Below are 21,958 nucleotides of genomic sequence, written 5' to 3'. Positions count from 1 at the left end.
GCAGCTGATGCCAAGAAAAGATGAATAAGCTTGTCAGGAAGGCTGGTTCTGTTCTGAGGTTGGAACTGGATTCCCTGGTGTTGTGTCTGAGTGGAGGATGCTGCAGAAGCTATGGAGCATTATGGACAATCCCTCTCACCCCCTCCATAACATACTGGACAAACAGACAAGCACCTTTAAAATACTGATTCCACCGAGGTGCACCACTAAATGCCACAGGAGATTCCACAGAGCATAATAAACAATGTTTCAGTAGAGTCCCTTCATCCTGGCCCAAAACATTGACTCTTTATTCCTCTCCACAGATGCTGCCTGACTTGCTGAGTTCCGCCAGCACTGTGTGTTACCCACATCAAGTTTGTAGTTTTCCATGCCTTGGTGAGTCCTGATGAAGGGTCTCAACCCAAATTGTCGACTGTTCATTCCACTCCATTGATGTTGCCCGACTTGCTGAGTTCCTTCAAAATTGTGTGTGTGTTGCTCAAGATTTCGAGCATCTACAGATTCTCTTGTGTTTATGATCAGAATCAGGTTTAATCACCAGCATATGCTGTGAATTTGATGTCTTTGCAGCAGCAGTACAATGCAACACATAGTAGCAGAAGAAATGTGAATTATATACATATACATACACACACACTAAAGAAGTACAGAGGTATGTCCATAGCCGATCCCTTGGAAACTGCCAAACAATGGTTAACTGCTCTGGCTACCACACCGCTGAGGTACACTAAGTATACACTAAGAAGCCAAGTGAATAAATGCATCTTCTCCAAAGAACCAGGAAAAGTATTTGCAGTCCCAGAGCAACAACATGCCAGTACCTAAACCAAACAAAACAGCAACTGAGGAGTACTGGAAGAGCATATGGGAGAAAGAAAAACCACATAACATCAGTGCCCAATGGCTGAAAGACCTACAAGCAAGCCTCTGCAACCAGTCACCATCACAGCAGTAGATGTCCAGCAACAGGAGGCTAGAATGAAGAACTGGACATTACTAAGGCCTGACATGATCCATGTCTATTGGCTGAAGAAACTAACAGCATTACATACACGGCTGGCAACTCAAATGAATCAGCTGCTTGAAGCAGGCTCCTATCCTAATTGGCTAACTCATAACGAAGGATCCTCTCAAAGGACCAACACCATCAAACTATCGGCCTGTAACCTGCTTGTCAACAACATGGAAGCTCCTATCAGGCATCATAGCCACCATGTGTAAACTCCTGAGACCTGCTCAGAGGGGGTTTGGTGATGGAATCAGAGGCTCCAAGCACCAACTGCTGGTAGACAAAGCAGACATGTGAGACTCTAAGATCAGGCAAACCAGCACAGCCTGGATCGACTACCAGACAGCATACAACTTAATGCCCCACACATGGATCCTGGAATGCCTATCTCTGTACAAGGTCAACAAGACACTAAGGACCTTCATTAAGAATTCAATAAGCCATTGGAGGACAATGCTAGAAGTTAACTCAAAGACAATAGCACAAGTGACCATCAGATGTGGAATATACCAGGGTGATGCCCTATCCCCTCTGCTGTTCTGCATAGGCTTAATCTCCCTCAGCCAGACCATCTCAAAGAGTGGATATGGGTACAGGATCTAGAGTGGAGTGACCATCAACCACCTCCTGTACATGGATGACATAAAACTGTATGCCAGAAATTAAAGAGACATCGATTCACTAATTCAACAGACAAGGCTGTATAGCAGAGTCATTTGGACTGGAGAAGTGCAGCCAGATGGTAGTGAAATGAGGCAAACTCTTCAAGACTGAAGGAATCAAGTTACCTGAAGACCACATACCAGATGTTCAGGGTAGTTACAAATACCTGGGGATCCTACAGCTGGATGGAAGCCATGATGAGGACACAAAGAAGGCTGCAAGATCCAGGTACCTCCAAAGAATGAGACAGGTCCCAAAAAGTCAGATGAATGGGAAGAACAAGATCAGAGCCATCAACACATTCGCCTACCAGTCATCAGATATCCAGCCACAGTAGTATGCTGGCCAAGAAACAAACTGGAAGCAGCTGACATCAAGACCCGGAAAATGCTAACATTATGGAGGATTCCCTCCAAAGTTCAATGCCAATTGACTGTACACCCGCCGGAATAAAGGACGGGGACTTGAAAGTGTCAAAGCCACAGTCCTGGAAGAAATTTGTAACATCCATGTCAGGAAGATGGCCCCTGAGGATGATCTGCTGGGAGAATACCTCAGACAGTAGGCAGGGGATATGGAAATGGAAGTGGGTGAAGCAGAGCCGGGGGACTAAAGGCCATGGCAGGACAAGCCACTGTACGGGATGTACCATTGCCAGATGTCAGAGGTGGCTGACGTAAGAAAGTCCTACCAATGGCTGGAAATGTCAGGGCTGAGAGACAGCACAGAGGTGCTGCTCATGGCTGCACAAGAACAAACGCGAAGCACAAGAGCAATAAAAGCAGGTGTCTATCACACCAGACAAGACCCAAGATGCAGACTGTGCAAGGAATCCGGTGAAACCATTTAGCAGGGCACAAGATGCAGGCAGGGACAGCCTACACTGAACAGCATAACCAAGTAGCAGGAATTGTGTACAGTAACATTTTTGCAGAGTATGGATTGAACACTCAAAAGTTCAAATGAGGGACACCCGAGAAGGTGGTGGAGAATGGCAGAGCTAAGAACCTGTGGGACTTCCAAATACAGACTGATAAGCAGGTACTAACCAGTCAACCACCAAGGACGAGGAACAGAAGAATGCACTAGTAATAGATGTGGCAATCCCGAATGACAGTAACATCAGGAAGAAAGAACACAAGAAGCTGGAGAAATACCGGGGCTTGAAAGAGCAGATAGAAAGGATGTGGAAGTTAAAGCCAGAGTAATACCGGTGGTGATAGGAGCACTTGGCACTGCGACACCTGGACCGGGAGGGTAGCTCCAACAAATCCTGGGAACAACATCTGAGATCTCAGTCCAGAAGAGCACACTACTAGGAAATGCACGGATACTGCACCAAACCATCAAGCTCTCAGGCCTCTGGTAGAGGACCTGAGATTGAGGGGAAAATACACATACATACCACCCTTTAGGGGTGAGAATTTAAAAAAATATATTAAATAGTTTAATTAAATAAGTAGTGCAATGATAAAATATTTAAAAAGTAGTGAGGTAGTGATATTACAAGATTTACTTTTTTGGGACACTTGGATTCATTTTAATTACATTGACTAAAATGGCTTGGCTGGGAAGCTTTGTAGGTTTCTTTATAATAACATTTAAAATTACAGGGAAATACAATATTTATTAAGATGCGTTATCATTCACATCCAGCTACAAAAATTGGCAGTTAGACTGCAGTCTAAAACACAGATGGAGAAAGAAAAATTCCAAGCAGGAAAACTGAATTTAGTTCATGTATATTCATGACTTATCTACCATAACATGAAAAATACATAGCTTATAACCACTGCAGCAATGTGATTGTAAAGTGTAAAATATGCAAGTTTGCACAATAGATTTTGGCATAAAAAGATGGTTAAAATTATATATATTGTGAATTAATCTGAAGTAGTATATTAATTTACACTTTAGCCAATGAAGCAGCCCATGCACACGTACAGCAATACACAGACAACAACAGCCATCTGCAAAGCATCTAACCAGCTTCCCTTGGTATTCAATGGAATTACCATTGTTGACACCACCACCACACACACACTATAGGGAGTCAACATTGGTCAGAAATTCAATAGGATGTTATATCAATAGTGGTCACAAGAATATGCTGGAGGACAGATATACTGCTGCATGTAACCCAAAGCCTTGCAATATCTGCAAGGCCCAAGTCAACAGTGGAATCTCAAATTAGTTACTGCAGGTAAATTCAGCTTCAATTCAAGCAGCTCTACACAACAAGGACAAAGTAGTCTGTTTGAAAAATACGCCAAGCACACATCAGTAGCGACAGGAGATTTCATAGAAGAATAGAGATGAGATTCTGTGGATACAATGGAAACACCCAGATGATATGTTGCCTCCCATGTGCCAGGGTCAGGGATGTCTCAGATTGGGTCTGCGGCATTCTGAAGGGGCAGGGTGAGCAGCCATAAGTCTTAGCACATATTGGCAGCAATGACTTACTGTAGGTAGGAAGGGTGAGGAGGTCCTGAATAAAGATTTTAGGGATCAAGGTAGAAAGCTGAAAAGCAGGACCTTCAGGGTAGTAATCTCTGGATTGCTGCCTGTGCCACTCACCAGTGAAGGTAAGAGTAGGATGATGAGGCAGATGAATGCATGGAACAAGGACAGGGGCTCACATTTCTGATCACTGGCATCTTTTCTGGGGAAGGTACGACCTGTACAAAAAGTACAGGTTACACTTGAACCCAAATGGGATGCATATCCTTGCGGGAAGGTTTGCTAGAGCTTTTTGGGAAGGGTTTAAACTAATTTGGCAGAGGGATGGAAATCAGAATGATAGGGAGTTGGTTTACAAACAGGGTCAGTGTGTAGTGAGACTGCTAGCAAGGAGAGGCTGATGACAGGACAAAAATTGCAGTCCAGGTTTGAGTTGCAAAGTAAAAGGGGGAACAAAATCAAAAAGAGCGATGAATACAGGACTTAGGGTGTTATATTTGAAAGCATGCAGTATACGGGATAAAGTAGATGACATGTAGCACATTTACAGATTTGCATGTATAATGTTGTGGGCATCACTGAATCGTGACTGAAAAGTTCAGAATTGATTGGAGAGCTTAAGGTGAAGGAACACTAGGGGACCAGTGATCACATGACAAAATTCACCCTGCAAACTGAGGAGAAGCCAAGTCAGATGTGTCAGTATTACATTGGAGTAAAGGGAATTACAGAGGCATGAGCAAGGAGCTGGCCAAAATTGATTGGAAGTGAATACTAGCAGGGAATATAGTAGAACAGCAATGGCTCAAGTTTCTGGGAGCAATTCAAAAGGTGCAAAATAAATAAATCCCAAAGAAGAGGTATTCTAAAGGCAGGATGATGCAGCTGTGGCTGACAAGACGTCAAGGGCAACGTAAAAGCCAAAAGGAGGGTATATGGTATAGCAAAATATAGTGGGAAGTTAAGAGGATTGGGAAGCTTTTAAAAACCAACAGAAGACAACCAAAAACAAAAGTCATAAAGGAGGAAAAGATGGAATATAAAGGTAAGCCAGCTAATATTAAAGAGGATATCAAAAGTTTCTTCAGCTATATTGCGTGTAAAAGAGGCAAAGAGTAGATATTGGACTGCTGGAAAATGATCCTGGAGACTTAGTAATAGGGATCAAGGAAATGGCAGCCGAACTGAACAAGTATTTTGCATCAGTCTTCACTGCGGGAGACACTAGCAGTATGCCGGAAGTTCAAGGGTTGGGGGCACGAGTGAGTTAGTAGCATTGCCATTACAAGGGAGATGCTTGGGAAACTGAAAGGTCTGAAGGTAGACAAGTCACCTAGACCAGATGGCCTATACCCAAGGGTTCTGAAAGAGGTGGCTTCAGAGGTTGTGGAGGCATTAGCAATGATCTTTCAAGAAACAATAGGTTCTGCAGGACTGGAAAATTGCAAATGTCACTACACTTCAAGAAAGGAGAGAGGCAAAAGAAAGGAAACTATATGCCAGTCAGTCTGACCTCAGGCCTGACCTCCTTGTTAAGGACATGGTCTCAGATTACTTAGAGGCAAATGATAAAAATGGGCCGAAGTCAGCATGGTTTCCTTAAGGGAAGATCTTGCCTGACAAATCTATTGGAATTCATTGAAGAAATAACAAGCAGGATAGACATAAGGGAACCTGTGGAAGTTGTGTATTTGGATTTCAGAAACCCTTTGACAAGTTGCCACACTTGAGGCTGCTTAACAAAAGCCCATGGTATTACAGGAAAGATACAAGCATGGATAGAACATTGGTTGATTGGTATGAGGCAACAAAATGGAAATAAAGGGTGCCTTTTATGGTTGGCAGCCAGTAAATAGTGGGGTTCCAAAGGGGTATGAGTTGGGACCTCTTCTCTTTATGCTATATGTCAATGATTTGGATGACAGAATTGATGGCTTTGTGGCCAAGTTGCAGATAAGTGGAGATACATGTAGTGTTGAGGAAGCAGAGACGCTACAGAAGGGGTAGCAGATGGAATACAGTGTCCGGAAGTGTATCAAATGTCGGTCATGCACTTTGGTAGAAGAAATAAAAGGGTTGACTATTTTCAAAATGGAGAGAAAATTCAAAAATCTGAGGTGTAAAGGGTCTTGGGAATCCTCATACAAGTTTTCCCTAAAGGTTAATTTGCAGATTGAGTTGGCGGTGAGGAAAGCAAATGCAACATTAGCAATCATTTCAAGAGGACTAGAATATAAAAGCAAGGATGTAATATTGAGGCTCTCCAAGGCATTTGTGAGGCCTCACTTGGAGTATTGAGCAGTATTGGGTCCCTTATCGAAGAAATAATGTGTTGACATTGCAGAGGGTTCAAAAGAGGTTCACGAAAATTATTCTGGGATTCAAATGCTCATCATGTGAGGAGTATTCAATAGCTCTGTGCCTGTACTCATGGAATTCTGAAGAATGAGGGGAGGAAATTGCATTGAAACCAACCAAATGCTGACAGGCTCGACAGAACGGATGGAACAGATGTTTCCTTTATTGAGGGAGTCTAACACCAGAGGACACAGCCTCAGAATAGATGGCAGTTCAGCTGGAATTTCTTTAGCCAGAGAGTGGTGTATCCTTGGAATTTGTTGCAACCAGCAGCTGTGGAGGCCAAGTCATTGGGTATATTTAAGGCAGAGGTTAACAGATTCTTGATTTGTCAGGGCAGGAAGGGATATGGGGAGAAGGCAAGAGATTGGGTCTGAGAGGGAAATGAAACAAGCATAATGAAATGACAGAGCAGACTAAATGGGCCAAATGGCCTAATTTTTCTTGTACATCTTATGGTCTTATTATACATTCATTCCCTCCAAGCCCTGCACAAACATGGCTACTGTGTGAACTATTTACCAAATGTGCTGTAGTCATTGAGCTAGGCTATTCCAACAGAACTTCTACCAGCAAGGACAACAGCAACGGACTTCACCATAAACAAGAGAAAATCTGCAGATGCTGGAAATCCCAGCAACACACACAAAATGCTGGAGGAACTCGGCAGGCCAAGCAGCATCCAGGAAAAGAGTGTGGTCAACATTTCAGACCAAAATGTTGATTGTACTCTTTTCCTAGATGCTGCCCTGCCTGTTAAAGTTACTCCAGCATTTCATGTGCGTTGCAACAGACTCCACTTGCAGGTTTCCCTCAAGCAGCATTGCATTCAGATTTGTAAACTCTGGAGCTCTTTATCATGCTGCTTTGTGGAAGTTCCTCCACCATATGAACTGCAACTGTTCAAGGAACGTGCCCATTACCAATTTTCAAAGGCAATTCAGGACAAGCTATTAATGTTGCCCTTACATTGATACACAGAGGCCAAATAAACTAGCAGCACCATTTCCTATTATTGCAGCTGGTGATAAAATACAGAATCTCTCCAAAAACAGAAGAGAAACAGTACCAACTTATGGTGAAGGGTTTTATTAAGATTTCCTGAAGAACAAAAGTCAGTTTTTTTTTTAATGCAGAACTGCAGAAGATCACAAATCTAAAAATTATAACAAAATTGATTTATTATCTGATGATGAATCTTGAAACATCAAGTGTACTCAGCACATTTACATTAAGTATGACAAGTCAGATCTGGTTCACAAAATTAAAACATCCTGGTAGTATATTTCACTGAAAGGAACCTAAAACTTCTATTTTTCTTAATTGGTACTATTGTAAGATCTTGCAGAGGTTTACGGATGAAAATATTTGCATTAATGTTCATACTATGCACACAAATATCTTCAACAAACCATGCTCACATGAAATAAGGAGGCAACCAAGCAGAGATTCTACTTCTTTTCGTTCTTATAATAAATACAAAAGTTTACTTTTCCCATATAATAAAAAACAATGCTTTTTACAGTTTATGTATGGTAAATAGAAAAACTCTTTAAAGAGCAAATTTTTTCAAGTCATTCCAAGCCTTTGCATTGTCCTCCACCGATCTTTAATCATGACGCTAGTGCGGTCACAAAATGGATAATGCTTCAGGATCTTCAGCCAGTTTCCTGCTCCAAACTTTTGTACACCCTGTTTAATCCATTCACTTTCTTCAACTGTCCATTTCTGGAAAATAATTGAAAAATAAACCAAAAACATTCAGGTGGCTGGATATAAAATTCCTAAGTACTGACTTAAGATTGGGATACTAATGATGAGTGACTTTTATGAAAACCCGAGCCAATCATATGTGTAGAGAGAATAGAGCATTGGGCTAAGTATGCATCCCAACTACATCTGTGCTGATTGACAGCGAGAAGGAGATGTTATTATTGATCCACACTGATAGTGGTTTCCTGTTGAGGAAGTCAAGGATTCAATTTAGAGGGAGGTTTAGAGACACAGGTTTTGAAGCATTTTGATTAGCATTCAGGAGATGATGGTGTGGAATTAAAGCTGTACATTCACATCAGTGCATATGTTTTGACATCATTTAATATAGATTTTTAGAATTACAAATTTCAACTCAAAATATTGTAAAGTTATTTATTTATGAAAACCAATTTAATTTTGTGCCCATGTTAATACTAAATAAGGGTGGTAATAAGTATTTATCTTTCAAACTGAGCAGCATTCTACAATATGAATCAAGCTGCTGGGTTGCTAATAAACAGTAAGAGAATGATCATTTAAATGTTCACTTACCCCACAACCATCTGAATCACTACAGTGTATTAATATGTTCATACTGCTGATTTTCATAATTCTAGCATCCAGACAGTGCAAAGGCCTATGTTAACAGCAAAACCTGGACAATAGATGGGTTGAGGTGGTAACTAATGCCCACTGCTTACCAACACATTAAGCATTTAATTGCAACAGTCTAAGCATAATCTATCACTGATAATACAAGCAGTTTTAAATTTGGGTGGGGGGGGGGGGGGGGAGGGTTGTGATAAGCAGCATTACCTCATCCGTGATTATCCCTAACACTGGCATCCCGCAAAGCTGCTTCAGGCCCGTACTTTACTCACTATACACCAATTACTGCTCAAATTCCATCTACAAGTTTGCAGATAACGCTACCACTGTGGGACAGGTATCAGGCAACAACAAGTTGGGAGTACAGGAAGGAGATGGAGAGCTCACACATGGTGTCAAGCAACACACACAAAATGCTGCAGGGACTCAGCAGGCCAGGCAGTATCAATGGAAAAAAAAAGTACAGTTGACGTTTCAGACCGAGATCCTTCGGCAGGACTGGAGGAAAAAAAGATGAGGAGTAGATTTAAAAGGTGGGGGGAGGGAAGAGAAACACACGGTGATAGGTGAAACCTGGAGGGAGAGAGGTGAAGTAAAGAGCTGGCAAATTTGATTAGTGAAAGAGATACTGGTCTGGAGAAAGGGGAATCCTATATCTTATAGGAGAGGACAGAATGCCACGGAGTAAAGAAAGGGGTGGGGGGGGAGGAGTACCAGGAGGCGATGGTCAAGCAAGGAGCAAAGGTAAGAGAGGGAAAAGGGGATGGGGAACGGTGGGGGTCATCACCAGAAGTTTGAGAAATCGACGTTCATGCCATCAGGTTGGAGGCTACCCAGACTGAATACAACAAAGCGTTCCTCCAACCTGAGTGTGGCCTTGTCACAACATGGATTGACATATCAGAACAGGAGTGTGAAGTGGAATTAAAATGGGTAGCCGCAGGGAGATCCCGCTTCTTCTGGCAGAAGGACCATAGGTGCTCAGCAAGACAGTCTCCCAATATACAGGAGGGCACACCAGGAGTACCAGACACAGTATATGACCCCAACAAACTCACAAGTGTCACCTCACCTGGAGGGACCACTTGGGGCCCTGAATGGTACAGGTGTAGGGGCAAGCGTAGCACTTTGTTTGCTTGCAAGGATAGTGCCAGGAGAGAGATCAGTGGGTAAGGGTGAATGGTAAAGGGAGTTGCATAGGGAGTGATCCCTGCGGAAAGCAGGCAGTGTGGGGGTGGGGTGGGGAGGGGAGGAGAGGTGCTTGGTGGTGGGATCCTGTTGGAGATGGCAGAAGTTACAGAGAACTATGTGCTGGACACAGAGGCTGGTGGTGTGGTAGGTGAGGACAAGAGGAATCCTATCCCTGGTAGGGTGGTAGGAGGATGGGGTAAGAGCAGATGTGTGTGAAAGTGAAGAGATGTGTTTGAGGGCACCATTGATGGTGGAAGGGAAGCCCCTTTCTTTGAAAAAGGACACCTCCTTTGTTCTAGAGAGAAAAGATTCATCCTGAGAGCAGATATGGCAGAGATGGAAGAATTGAGAGAAGGGGTTGGCGTTTTTACAAGTGTGTGTGGCATCCATTAATCTCATGAGACCATGGATCTGTGCCCTCTCCAGGGCACAGGCCTGGGCAAGGTTGTATGGAAGACTGGCAGTTGTCCCATGCAGCAAGTCTCCCCTCTCCACACCACTGATGTTGTCCAAGGGAAGGGCAAAGGCTGATGCTGCTTGGCACCAGTGTTGTCGCAGGAGTTGCCAGAGTGAGGTTGAAGACGATGTCGGACTGTCTTAGGGACTCCAGCTCCAGATTTGACCTCAGGGTTTACTCCCCAAGCCTTTCCTATGAGTGGGTATGGCCGCAAGGCAGTGGAGGTTTGAAATCAGAGTTTTCCCTCTCTTAGATGGACTGCCTTCCCAGGCTGACAAGCTCCATCTACCCGAAGCACTGGTTTAAGGCGCCAGGACCCGCCTTAACCAGTAACAGGATGGGAAGATATACTCCAGGTAGTGAGAGTCTGTGGGCTTTTAATAGACATCAGTAAATAAGCTGTCTCCAGAGATAGAGACAGTGAGATTAAGAAAGGGGAGGGAGGTGTTGGAAATGGACGAGGTAAATTTAAGGGCAGGGTGGAAGTTGGAGGCAAAGTTGAAGTTGACGAGATCCACGTGGGTGCAGGAAATAGCACCAATGCAGTCGTTAATGTATCGTAAGAAAAGTGGGGGACAGACAGCAGTGTAAGCTTGGAATATACAGTATTCCATGTAGCTGACAAAAAAGGCAGGCATAGCTAAGAACCTGTGTGTGTGCCCGTGGCAACACCTTTTATTTGAAGGAAGTGGGAGGACCCAGAGGAGATATTATTAAGAGTAAGGACAAGTTCTGCTAGATAGAGGAGAGTGGTGTTGGAGGGGTAACTGGTTGGGTCTGGTGTTCAAAAAGAAACAGAGAGCTTTGAGGCCTTCCTAGTGGGGGATGGGCGTATAGGGACTGGACATTCATAGTGAAAGTAAGACGTAGATTGGGAAAAGACTTCACCGAGCACCTACGCTCTGTCCACTAGAAAAAAAAACAGGATCTCTCAGTGACCATTCCACTTCCCATTCCGATATGTCAATCCATGGCTTCTACTACTGTCGTGATGAGGGCACACTCAGGGTGGAGGAACAACACCTTGTATTCTGTCTGGGTAGGCTCCAACTTGATGGCATGGATATCGATTACTCAAACTTCTGTTAATGCTCCTTCCCCCCTTTCGTCTCTCACCTTTTCTCCTTGGCTGCCTCCTTCTAGTGCTCCTCCCCCTCTCTTCTTTCTTCCATGGCTTTCTGTCCTCTCCTATCAGAATCCCCCTTTTCCAGCACTGAATCTCTTTCACCAATTTAAATTCCTAGCTCTTTACTTCATCCCTTCCCCTCCGGGTTTCACCTATCACCTTGTGTTTCTCTGTCCCCTCCCCCACCTTTTATATCTGCTCATCTTTTTTTCTGACGAAGGGTCTCAGATGAAATGTTGACTATACTTTCTCCCCTATAGATGCTGCCTGGCCTGCTGAGTTCCTCCAGCATTTTGTGTGTGTTTCCAGCATTTACAGATTTTCTCTTGTTTGTGACATGGTGTTAAGACAACCTTTCCCTCAATGTCAGCAAAATAAAAGATCTAGTCACTGACTTCTGGAAGTGCGGTGGAGTACACACCCTGTCATTTGTTAATGTTGCTGACATGGAGAGGGTTGACAGCTTTAAGTTCCTAGCTGTAAATGTTAACAGTAGCTTGCCCTAGTTCAACCATGTAGACACTATGGTTGAGAAAGCACACCAGCACCTCCACTTACACAGAAAACTTAAGGAAATCTGGCATATTGTGGTACACCCTCAACAATTTTTATAGGTGCACTATAGAAGACATCCTATCCAGATTTATCACAGCTTGGTGCATCAACTGTTTTATCAAAGAAATTACAGAGTTGTAGACATAACAAAAATGAGCCTCTCTTCCATGGACACTTCTATACTTCCCACTGCCCCAGGAAAGCAGCCAATGTGATCAAAGAGCCTCCCATCAATCTCATTCTCACTTAGAATGCATCCCTTCTGTGGTGGCTGCAATTACCAGCCACACCATCAACTGGGCATATTAAAGTGTCCTGTAGCCAACCCACCTCCTGACAATCTGGTAAACGACTGAGCTGTTATATTACACCAGCCTAAGTAGATGGGGCTGGATAATTGCTTTGTGCCATTCTGCTACAGCCAGAGGGGTGTTCTCTGGAGCTGCTTCATTTATGTCGTATCTTTTTAAGGAGAGGAATGTTTTCTCTCCCCTGCAATTTACTATGGACTAGCCAGCATTGAATATAAACCTGCAGTCAGCAAACGAGTGAGGTCTCTTGGTTTGAGGTGTAATTACTATGTTGTTGTAACCAAGTTCTGTTCTGTTTAGCTGATTCAAGTTTGGACTCTAGATCAGTTCTGTTGAGTTTGTAAACATTTTGGGTAATAAAACCCCTAATTTTTTTTACCTTTACCTGCTCTCCCAGTTTTATGCATACCCTGGTCCTTCACATTTCATTTCATTTTTAAATCTTTTTATCGATTTTCAAATAAAGAATATACAAATCAGAGGAGTTTAGCAAACAGATAATATAAGACATATAAACAGCAATAATAAAAACAGAAAGTATATAATGTCAAAATTAAATAGGTAAAATATTATGCTGTTTTATATACAATGGTCAAAAAAACTACAACTCCTCATAGCAATCATAAAAAAATTGGAAATTTTATTGATAAAGGAAAAAAACCCCACTAACTAAATTGGAACAAAAAAAAGAAAAAGAAAAAAATAAAGAAAAGGAAAGATTGGGCAGTCCAATTAAGGATAAAAAAAATTTTAAGAGAAAAAAAAATCCTTCCAGTCATTTCCGAACCTTCACGGATAAGGATTTTCCCCAAAGAGAATAAAGATAAATAAATAAATAAATAAATAAAAATCATGTGAAAATATTGAATAAAGGGTCACCAGACTTGTTCAAAATTAAAGGATGTATCAAATGTCCGGCTTCTAATTTTCTCCAAGCTCAGACATGACATAATGGAGGAGAGCCAATAAAAAACAGTAGGTGGATTAGATTCTTTCCAGTGTAGCAAAATAGCTCTCCTAGCCAGTAAAGTTGAAAAAGCTATCACACGTTGGACGGAAGCAGACACTTTGCTTGCTTCCTCTGGAATAATCCCAAAAATTGCTGTAAGTGGATTAGGTTGAACATCCACATCTATAACTAGATAATATTCCAAACACATCCCTCCAAAAATTGTTTAAACTTACACATGACCAAAATATATGAGTTAGAGTAGCCACTTCTGCGTTACATCTGTCACAAATAGGGCTTCTATTAGGAAAGATATGCGCCAATTTATCTTTGGACATATGGGCCTTGTGTACTATCTTAAACTGAATTAAGATATGGCGTGCGCAGACAGATGAATTATTGACTAAATAATAAATTTTACTCCATTGATTATCTGAAAGTGAATGTTGAAGATCTACTTCCCAGGTGCGTTGAACCCTATCATTAGGCGACATGCAAGCATTCATTAACTGTTTATAAGTGATAGCTATCAATCGCTTTTGAAAAGGTTTAAACTGAAAAATAGCATAAGCCAAATTTAAAGAGCAGGCCGAGGGGTAATTTGGTTAAAAATCACGTAAAAAATTCCTAACCTGTAAATATCTGAAAAAATGTGTATTAGAGATATCATATTTATCCATTAACTGTGAAAAAGACATTAAACAGTCTTGTAAAAAACAAATCTAAAAAAGTTTTTATTCCCTTAATTTTCCATGTTCAAAAAGCCTTATCCAAAGTTGATGGTTTAAAAAATTAGAATAAATATTACTAGAAAGTAGAAAATCATTTAATTCAAAGAATCTACGAAATTGAAACCAAATTTTTTTAAGTATGCTTAACAATAGGGTTGAGAGCTTGTCTACCTATTCTGGAGAGCGAAAACGGAAGGGGAGCTCCTAATAAAGCAGCTAACGAAAACCCCATTACTGAATTTTCCTCCAGCTGTAACCATGAAGGGCGATCTTGGTCGTCTATATCATAAATCCAAAAAGTAATATAACAAATATTAATTGCCCAATAATAAAATCTAAAGCCAGTCCTCCATCTTTTTTTGATTTTTGCAATAAAAGTTTATTCACTCTGAAGCTTTTATTATTCCAAACATAAGACAAAATCAGAGAATCTATTTTATCAAAAAATGTTTTTGGAACAAAAGAGGGAACTGCTTGAAATATATATAAAAATTTTGGTAGAATAACCATTTTTATAGCATTTATTCGACCTATCAATGACATCGACATAGGTGACCATTTAGAAAGCACCTGTTGAGTATATTAAACTAAAGGTGAGAAATTATACCTATATAGGTCTTTAAAATTTTTAGTAATTTTGATACCAAGGTAAGTAAAATGGTTTTTGGCAATATTAAAAGGTATTTGATCATAATAATCAGAATAATTATTAATAGGAAATAATTCACTTTATGTAAATTAAGTTTATATCCAGAAAAAAATACCAAATTCCATAAATATAGATAACATAAGAGGAATAAATTTCCTAGGATTTGAAATGTAAACTAATAAATCATTCGCGTATAACGAAACCTTATGTAATTTATCCCCTCTCCTAATACCCTGCACAGAATTAGAATCCCTAAGAGCAATAAGCAAGTGGTTCTAAAGCCAAATTAAATAATAAAGGACTGAGGGGACAACCCTGACGGGTACCTCTATATAATCTAAAATAAGGAGACTTTTGATTATTAGTCAGAACCGCAGCATGATAAATCAATTTAAACCAGGAAATAAATCCTGGACCAAAATTAAACCTCTTCAAAACCTGAAATAGATAAGGCCACTCCACACTATTAAAGGCTTTCTCTGCATCCAAAGATATAATACATTCAGATTCTTTGGCTGAAGGGGAATAAATGATATTTAACAATCTTCAAATATTAAAATGTGAGTACCTATTTTTTTATAAATCCTGTTTGATCGTTTGAAATAACAATAGGCAAGATATTCTCAAGCCTATTTGCTAGAATCTTAGAGAGGATTTTAAAATCTACATTCAGTAAAGAAATAGGTCTATAGGATACACATTCCAGTGGGTCTTTTCCTTTTTAAGGAATCAATGAAATTAGTGCCTCATAAAAAGTCCTTCACACCTTCCACTAGGCAGAGATAAAAAAAAGCTTGAAAACAAACACCGCCAGGTTCAAGGGTTGTTTCTATCCTGCTATTATAAGGCCTTTAGAACAATAAAGACAAATTCTTGATCTTTCAATCCTCAATCTAATCTTATTTGTCTCTTGCACTGAACTTTCTCTGCATCTGAAATACTGTATCCTGTTAATGATTTTATCTTTGTAATACTCCAATGCACTTATATCCAGAATGATCTGCATTGATGACATGTAAAAGTTTCTCCACTGTATCACAGTACATGTAACAGTAATAAATCAACTGCCAAAACCGTCTCTCTGACAGTTATTGTATTATGTTGATAGATTATTTTGTCTTAATTTTCAATTGATGTAGAAACCATTAAGGATTTTTGCAGTACTGTCACCAAACAAAAAACAGAAAGAAAAGGAAAATTATTAGAGAAGTAACCACTAGTCAAATGGATGTGCTATAAATTAAAAAGCAGATTTTAAATATGAATATTTAATCAAAGTAATCAACTCAATGTAGTCTATTCCTGATGCTCATACTATTTGCTAGAGCATATTAAGGAAATTCAAAACGATGTAAGACTTGCAGTTCAATTCAGTTTATAGTAAACTGTGCACAAACCAACTTAAATTTTCAGGATGTTATTGTAAATCATTAATTTTTCAAGGTAACCAACTTACCTGACGTTTGCTTGATAATGAAAAATTACTCTCTGTTGGTGAGGTTCTTCCATTCGCTGTGTAAGAAAATAAAGCAGATCAATAATAGCCAGTGTGGGAATTTTTACATACAAAACCATAAGACATAGGAGCAGAGTTAGGCCGTTTGGCCCAATGAGTCTGCTCTGTCATTCGATCATGGCTGATTTATTTTCCTGCTCAATCCCGTTCTCCTGTCTTTGCGATGTGCTAAGAAGACACCTTTACTGAATAAGCAACATACAAGAACATATAAATGAGTTTGTTATTACTTACACATAACCTTGTATGTCTAAGGTCAAATTGCTTTGCGTCCTGTGGGTTGCTAGAAATGCAGACCTGGATAAAGTCATCTTTGTGAACATGACAAGCAACTGCCTTCTTCCTTAGCTAATCAGTTGAAGTAATGAGTACAGGTACCCACAGTAGGTAGGTACTAAGGAAGAAATATAATTTACTTACATAGAAAGACAACATGCAAGAGAAAGGAGAACTGTTCATTGAGAGAAAAATGAAAAGTATACAGTTATAATTAACTTTTCAAAAAAACTTCAAGATTGTTCAAAACAAACAATTTGTAACTCTGCACAGGTAATAGTTAATTTTCAGTGCCAGTGTTTTATGGCAGTGGCAAGACTAATCAAGCCTTTTCATGAACAAGATTCAAATTTGAAAAGCTGGTGGATATAACTAGAATTCAAAGAGACAAGTGTTAAGTGTTGCACTCTGGCAGGACAAGCCAAAGTAAGACCTACACTGTGAATAATAGAGCTCTAAAAGGTATGTAGTAAAATAAGAGGATCTGGAAAAACAGATCCATAATCCTTGAAAGTATCATCAGAGATAGATAGGATTATAAAGAGTGCTTTTGCCACATTGGCCTTCATAAATCAAAGGCTGAGTATAGGAGTTGGGATGCTATGCTGAAGTTGTACGAGAAGTTGATGCATCATATGCAGTTCTGGTCACTGACCTAAAGGAAAGTTATCAATAAGCTTGAAAGAATACAGAGAGAATTTACAAGGATGTTTTTGGTTCTTGAGTTATAAGAATTCAGGGATTTTATTCCCTGGAGTGTGGGAGAATGAGGAGAGATATTATAGAGGTATACAAAATTATAAGTGTTATAGATCGGGTGCAGCCTTTTCCCATGAGGTTGGATAAACTAGCATTAAAGGTCATAGGTTTAGAATAAAAGGTGAAATACTTAAGAGGAAACAGTGAGAACTTCCCTCAGAGTGAGGAACAAGCTGTCAGCAGGAGTACTGGATGCAAGTTCAAGAATTTTGAATAGGTACATGGATGAGAGAGGTATGGAGGGCTACGATCCAGAACCAGGCAGAAAACAGGTCACCATGGACTATGTGGACTGTAGGGCCTTATTTTGTACTGCAGTACACCACGATTCTTAACTTATTTTGTCAGTTCTACACATATTTAATTCAAGATTTTTCAGTCAGAAGCTAATAAACATTGTTTTTGTGAAGCTTCAGTGTTATTCTGATAGTTAATGCCACGACAAATTATTCAGCTAGCTAAATCCTATGATATTCAAACATTTATGGACATGTAAGAGTGTTTTGGTAGTCAGCATAATAATGTTTTTTTTTACAAATTTTTTTTTATTGAATTTTCAAATGGTTACAGAAGGAAAAAAAAATTATCAACCCTTCTCCCCTCCCCCCCTAACATATCCCTGTAAAAAGAGGAAAAAAAAGAGAAAAGAAAGAAAGAATGCCTGGATATCGGAAGATCCCCACATGCTCCATGGAGTTCATAATAGCTTTAGTATATATATTTATTTCTTTCCCCAAATAACCAATAATTTTATCTTCGGAGCACCTATATATTTAATCCTATCTTTTGTAAATAAAGGCGCCAAATTTTCAGAAGTATTTCGTATTCATCTCTTAAATTATAAGTATTTTTTTCAAATGGAATGCAACTAAAAGCTATATTTATTTTCATTTTCTTAATGTATGTTAAAATTCTTTTTCTTTTCACCGATCCATTAAGCCCACTAACATTAAAACTTTAAAAATTCAGTAAATTAGTCATTATTTTTAACAGGGTTACTCCAGTCTATAGTAATACCTAACTTTTCAACTTTTGTAGTACCTTGGGGAATCTTTTTAAAATTCTCCGTGTTGCTATGTGTCTCCCCCCCCCCCCCCCCGATTGTCCAGGCAAAGAAATAAAAATTAAAGAAAAATAGATTATAAAGAAAAAAATAACAAAATACCCCCATACTATTGTTGTGAATAAAAAAAACACAACATTACCCCCCTCCGTTGTACAGGTCATGGCAATCGCCATGATTACACACGTGAATCCCGTAGCAATCGATCCCAAGTTCCCCCAGCTCCCCCGTAACATAAAAAAGTATATATAAGAGAAAAAAAAGTAATATCACTACTCTCGATTAATATTTCTCAAATTTTTACCTTTCTCCCCCTGTATCATATAATTAAGAATATATTTAAATATTCTTCTGTCCTTAAACATCCATCAACTCCATTCACTGTCCCTGTCTTCATCTTTAATCCGTTTCACTTTTAAATCTTTGGCTGTGGTTAGCCAATATTTGGGAGTTCTTGTGCAAATTCTTCCGCATCCCGATAATCAGTAAAAGATCTTCTTTTTCTATCATCCAAAAAAATTATCAGGGTTGCCAGGTGGCGCAATATAAATTTATAACCCTTTTCCCATAAAACTTTTTTCGCTGGGTTAAATTCCTTCTTTCTCTTCAAAAGGTCATAACTTATATCAGGATAGAAAAGAACTGTTTCCTTCTATCATCAATGGCCCGTTTCTCCTTCTGGCACGTTGGGCAGCCGCCTTCAGGATCTTTTCTTTATCTTGATATCTTAAGCATTTTATCAAGATTGATCGTGGGTTTTGATCAACTTGAGGTCTTGATCTTAAGGCTCTGGGAGCCCTTTCAATTTCAATTAACTGGGTTCCTTCTTCCATTTCCGAAATTTCTGGAATCCATTTTTGAAAAAAATTTATTGGATCCTCTCCCTCTATATCTTCTTTAAGTCCAACAATCTTAATATTATTTTGCCTCCTAAAATTTTCAAGTACATCCACTTTTTCCAACAACCGTTTTCTTTCTGATGTCCAGGCAGAAATAATATCTTCCATTTTATTTACTCTATCAATGGTGTCTCCCGTTGTTTCTTCCAAGTTTTTAAATTTGCTTGTCCATTTTGTCCTGTCTTTTCATCATTTTATCAAACATAATCTTCATATCTTTAATAACTTTTTATTACTTTTAATGCTTTCAATTCATGCATTATTTGCACCAAAGATTTTTTTATGTCTCCAATATCACCTCCAACCTCTTCCTGTTGTTCTTCTTTGTTTGTCTCTTCATCTTCGTCTGATTTATCCAGAGAATCTGATTCCACCTCATATTCACTTTCACTTTCAGTTCCGATCATAGCTGGGATTTGTAGTTTGGGTTGCTCATGTTTGCGCATGCCCCTTCCTTCAGGCATGCGCAATTCCTGTTGCTCTTTTTTTTGGGAAACGGTTGATGTTGCCGCAGTTTCCTGTTCTGTATCGCCAGAGGTAAAATGTACTTGAGCCCGAGGCTCTTCCATGGTGGCCAGCCTTGATTCTTTTCCAACTTGTGTTGTCTTCAAAGTAGTAGTTTTCTTCTGCTTCTGTTTAGGAGACATATCTTAAGACAATCCTGAGTAGTTTATAAGTAATTTTTAAAAAAGTATTTACTAACTTTTCTTCACTTAAACATTATTTTACTGGTTTTTTACGGGAGAGCTGGATTTCCACGTCTCGATCCTACGTCATCACGTGACGTCCCCAGTATAATAATGTTACAGTCAAACAGCACATACCATGAATGCTGCCTTAAGAATCCAAACATTGCCTTTTTTCTGCTTCCCTCATAAGTGTTATGATCAATTTTCATTTTTCCTTTATATACATCAAGGTAACACCCCAATAATCTACATTTTCCTATCTTCAAATATTTTACTTGCATATCATATACACAGCAAGGAGGCAATATCCATCGTTAAACCCAACCAATAGAGGACCTCAAAATATTTTACTATTTTCTTCTTAAATTCTTTAGAGATCCGCTTGAGAAATATTTTGGAGACTTGTTATTCTCCTTGGTAGTTACTCCTGCAGTGCTTTGGATTTCTGTGAAGATTGTCTTTACTGTTGGTATTTGACAAAAGATTTGCTACTTTCCCCTCTGAAGCTGAGTAAGTTCTCAATTTTTTTTAACTACAAACTTGTCAAGTCACTCACACCTTACAAGTCATGTTTACCATCAAGAGGTAGCTTATCCTTCACAGTGAAGGAACAATATTCACAAAGTACTTTTTTACTCACGAACTGAAAGCTTTCGAGGTACATCAAAAAGAAGCTCTTCATCACTCCAGTCTTCCTTATTCTCAACTATATCAGGATTCTCCAAGTACCTTTGCCTAATTAGCAAATTGAAGACAACAGGACATCAATCATTAACAAAAGCATTGCTGTCCAAAGTAAAACCTTCCCACGATGTAGCAAGTGACAATATTATTTTTTTAACCACTTTTCCTCCCCAACCTTATCCCCATTATATTAAATGTCCAAAGAAGAATGTGAGCAATATATTAGTGCTTGCATTACAGCAAAAGTGAAACAGAAACCAATGATTGGGTTTGATGATGTAAGCAAAATAACACTAATGCCTATTGCAGCCAAATTAATATTTGGATACAAATGTGATATATTTGATGGTAGCTGAACTTAAACCATTACACAAGTTTTCTAGGAGTAAAGAGATCATTCCAAGTTATAACTCGGTCAGACATTTGTACACGTCCTTGGGAAAAGCAGTAAAACCGGCCAGAGGTGAGAAACTCTAGTTGGCTGGGGTTCACTTTCCTCAATATTGTCTTATGATCCCCAACAGTAGAGATTAAATGTGGATACTGAGGACAAGGAGGCCAGGGAAACGTGTCCCCATGTTCAAATAAGCTCAAAACTCATTCAGTCTGAGTTGCAGATACAACCCAAGGTATCATAGGGCTATATAAATATTATTCCAGCTGAAGTTAGTGACAGGAAAAAGGGCAAAAGGAAGTTCAATACAAAATTTAGAGTTCAATTGTTGAACAATACTTACCTCTTGGCTTTCTGGCTGTTTCTTTGACTTGCAATTTCTTCTAAAGTGCTATTTCCATTGCGTAGTTTAATGGGACACTCTCTATTATTTTTGATATCTCTTCTGTCATCAGGTGTGGTATCAACACATTCCACCTCATCCTGACTGTCAGGATCGATAATAAACCGAGAAACAGCCTGTATGCAATTTGCATTTGGCTTTTTGAATTGTTGAATCTCCTTTGCCTTAGTTTTCTCCTTGGTGCTTCTTATCCTGTTTTGCGTTTCACTATTCTCACACAGTTGAAAATCCAACCTATCCAATTTTTTAAACAATGCCACTGGATCCACTGTTGATTTATGAAGGACACAGAATGCAGTTTGCAGGGCTGTGAAACTGCAAGGGAGGCCAGGCTGAGCTTCCACTCTAGAAAGAAATTAAGAGTATCATGTTATTAAACACAGCTTCTCAGGACTTAAATATTTAAACATATACATTTAGACAGTCAAATAAACTATCAATTTTAC

The 21,958-nt window shown here is 39.5% G+C and overlaps 1 protein-coding gene across 2 annotated transcripts in view; it reads right to left on the bottom strand.

The window, feature by feature from the left end:
* Window positions 1–7,659: 7,659 nt before the first annotated feature.
* Window positions 7,660–21,958, bottom strand: part of terfa (telomeric repeat binding factor a) — a 38,816-nt gene continuing 24,517 nt past the window's right edge. For both annotated transcript variants that reach the window (XM_073070275.1, XM_073070276.1), the window contains exons 7-10: window positions 21,453–21,857; window positions 20,672–20,766; window positions 16,286–16,341; window positions 7,660–8,224 (exon numbers count right to left, since the gene is read on the bottom strand). In XM_073070275.1, coding sequence (XP_072926376.1) covers window positions 8,066–8,224; window positions 16,286–16,341; window positions 20,672–20,766; window positions 21,453–21,857 — 715 coding nt within the window. In that variant the 3' untranslated portion in view covers window positions 7,660–8,065. The remainder of the gene's footprint in view (window positions 8,225–16,285; window positions 16,342–20,671; window positions 20,767–21,452; window positions 21,858–21,958) is intronic.

Source organism: Hemitrygon akajei, chromosome 17 (genome assembly GCF_048418815.1).
Source record: "Hemitrygon akajei chromosome 17, sHemAka1.3, whole genome shotgun sequence".
NCBI classification, from domain to species: domain Eukaryota; kingdom Metazoa; phylum Chordata; class Chondrichthyes; order Myliobatiformes; family Dasyatidae; genus Hemitrygon; species Hemitrygon akajei.
The sequence above is the reverse complement of the archived record's forward strand: the minus strand, read 5'-3'. Positions and strand labels throughout refer to the sequence as shown.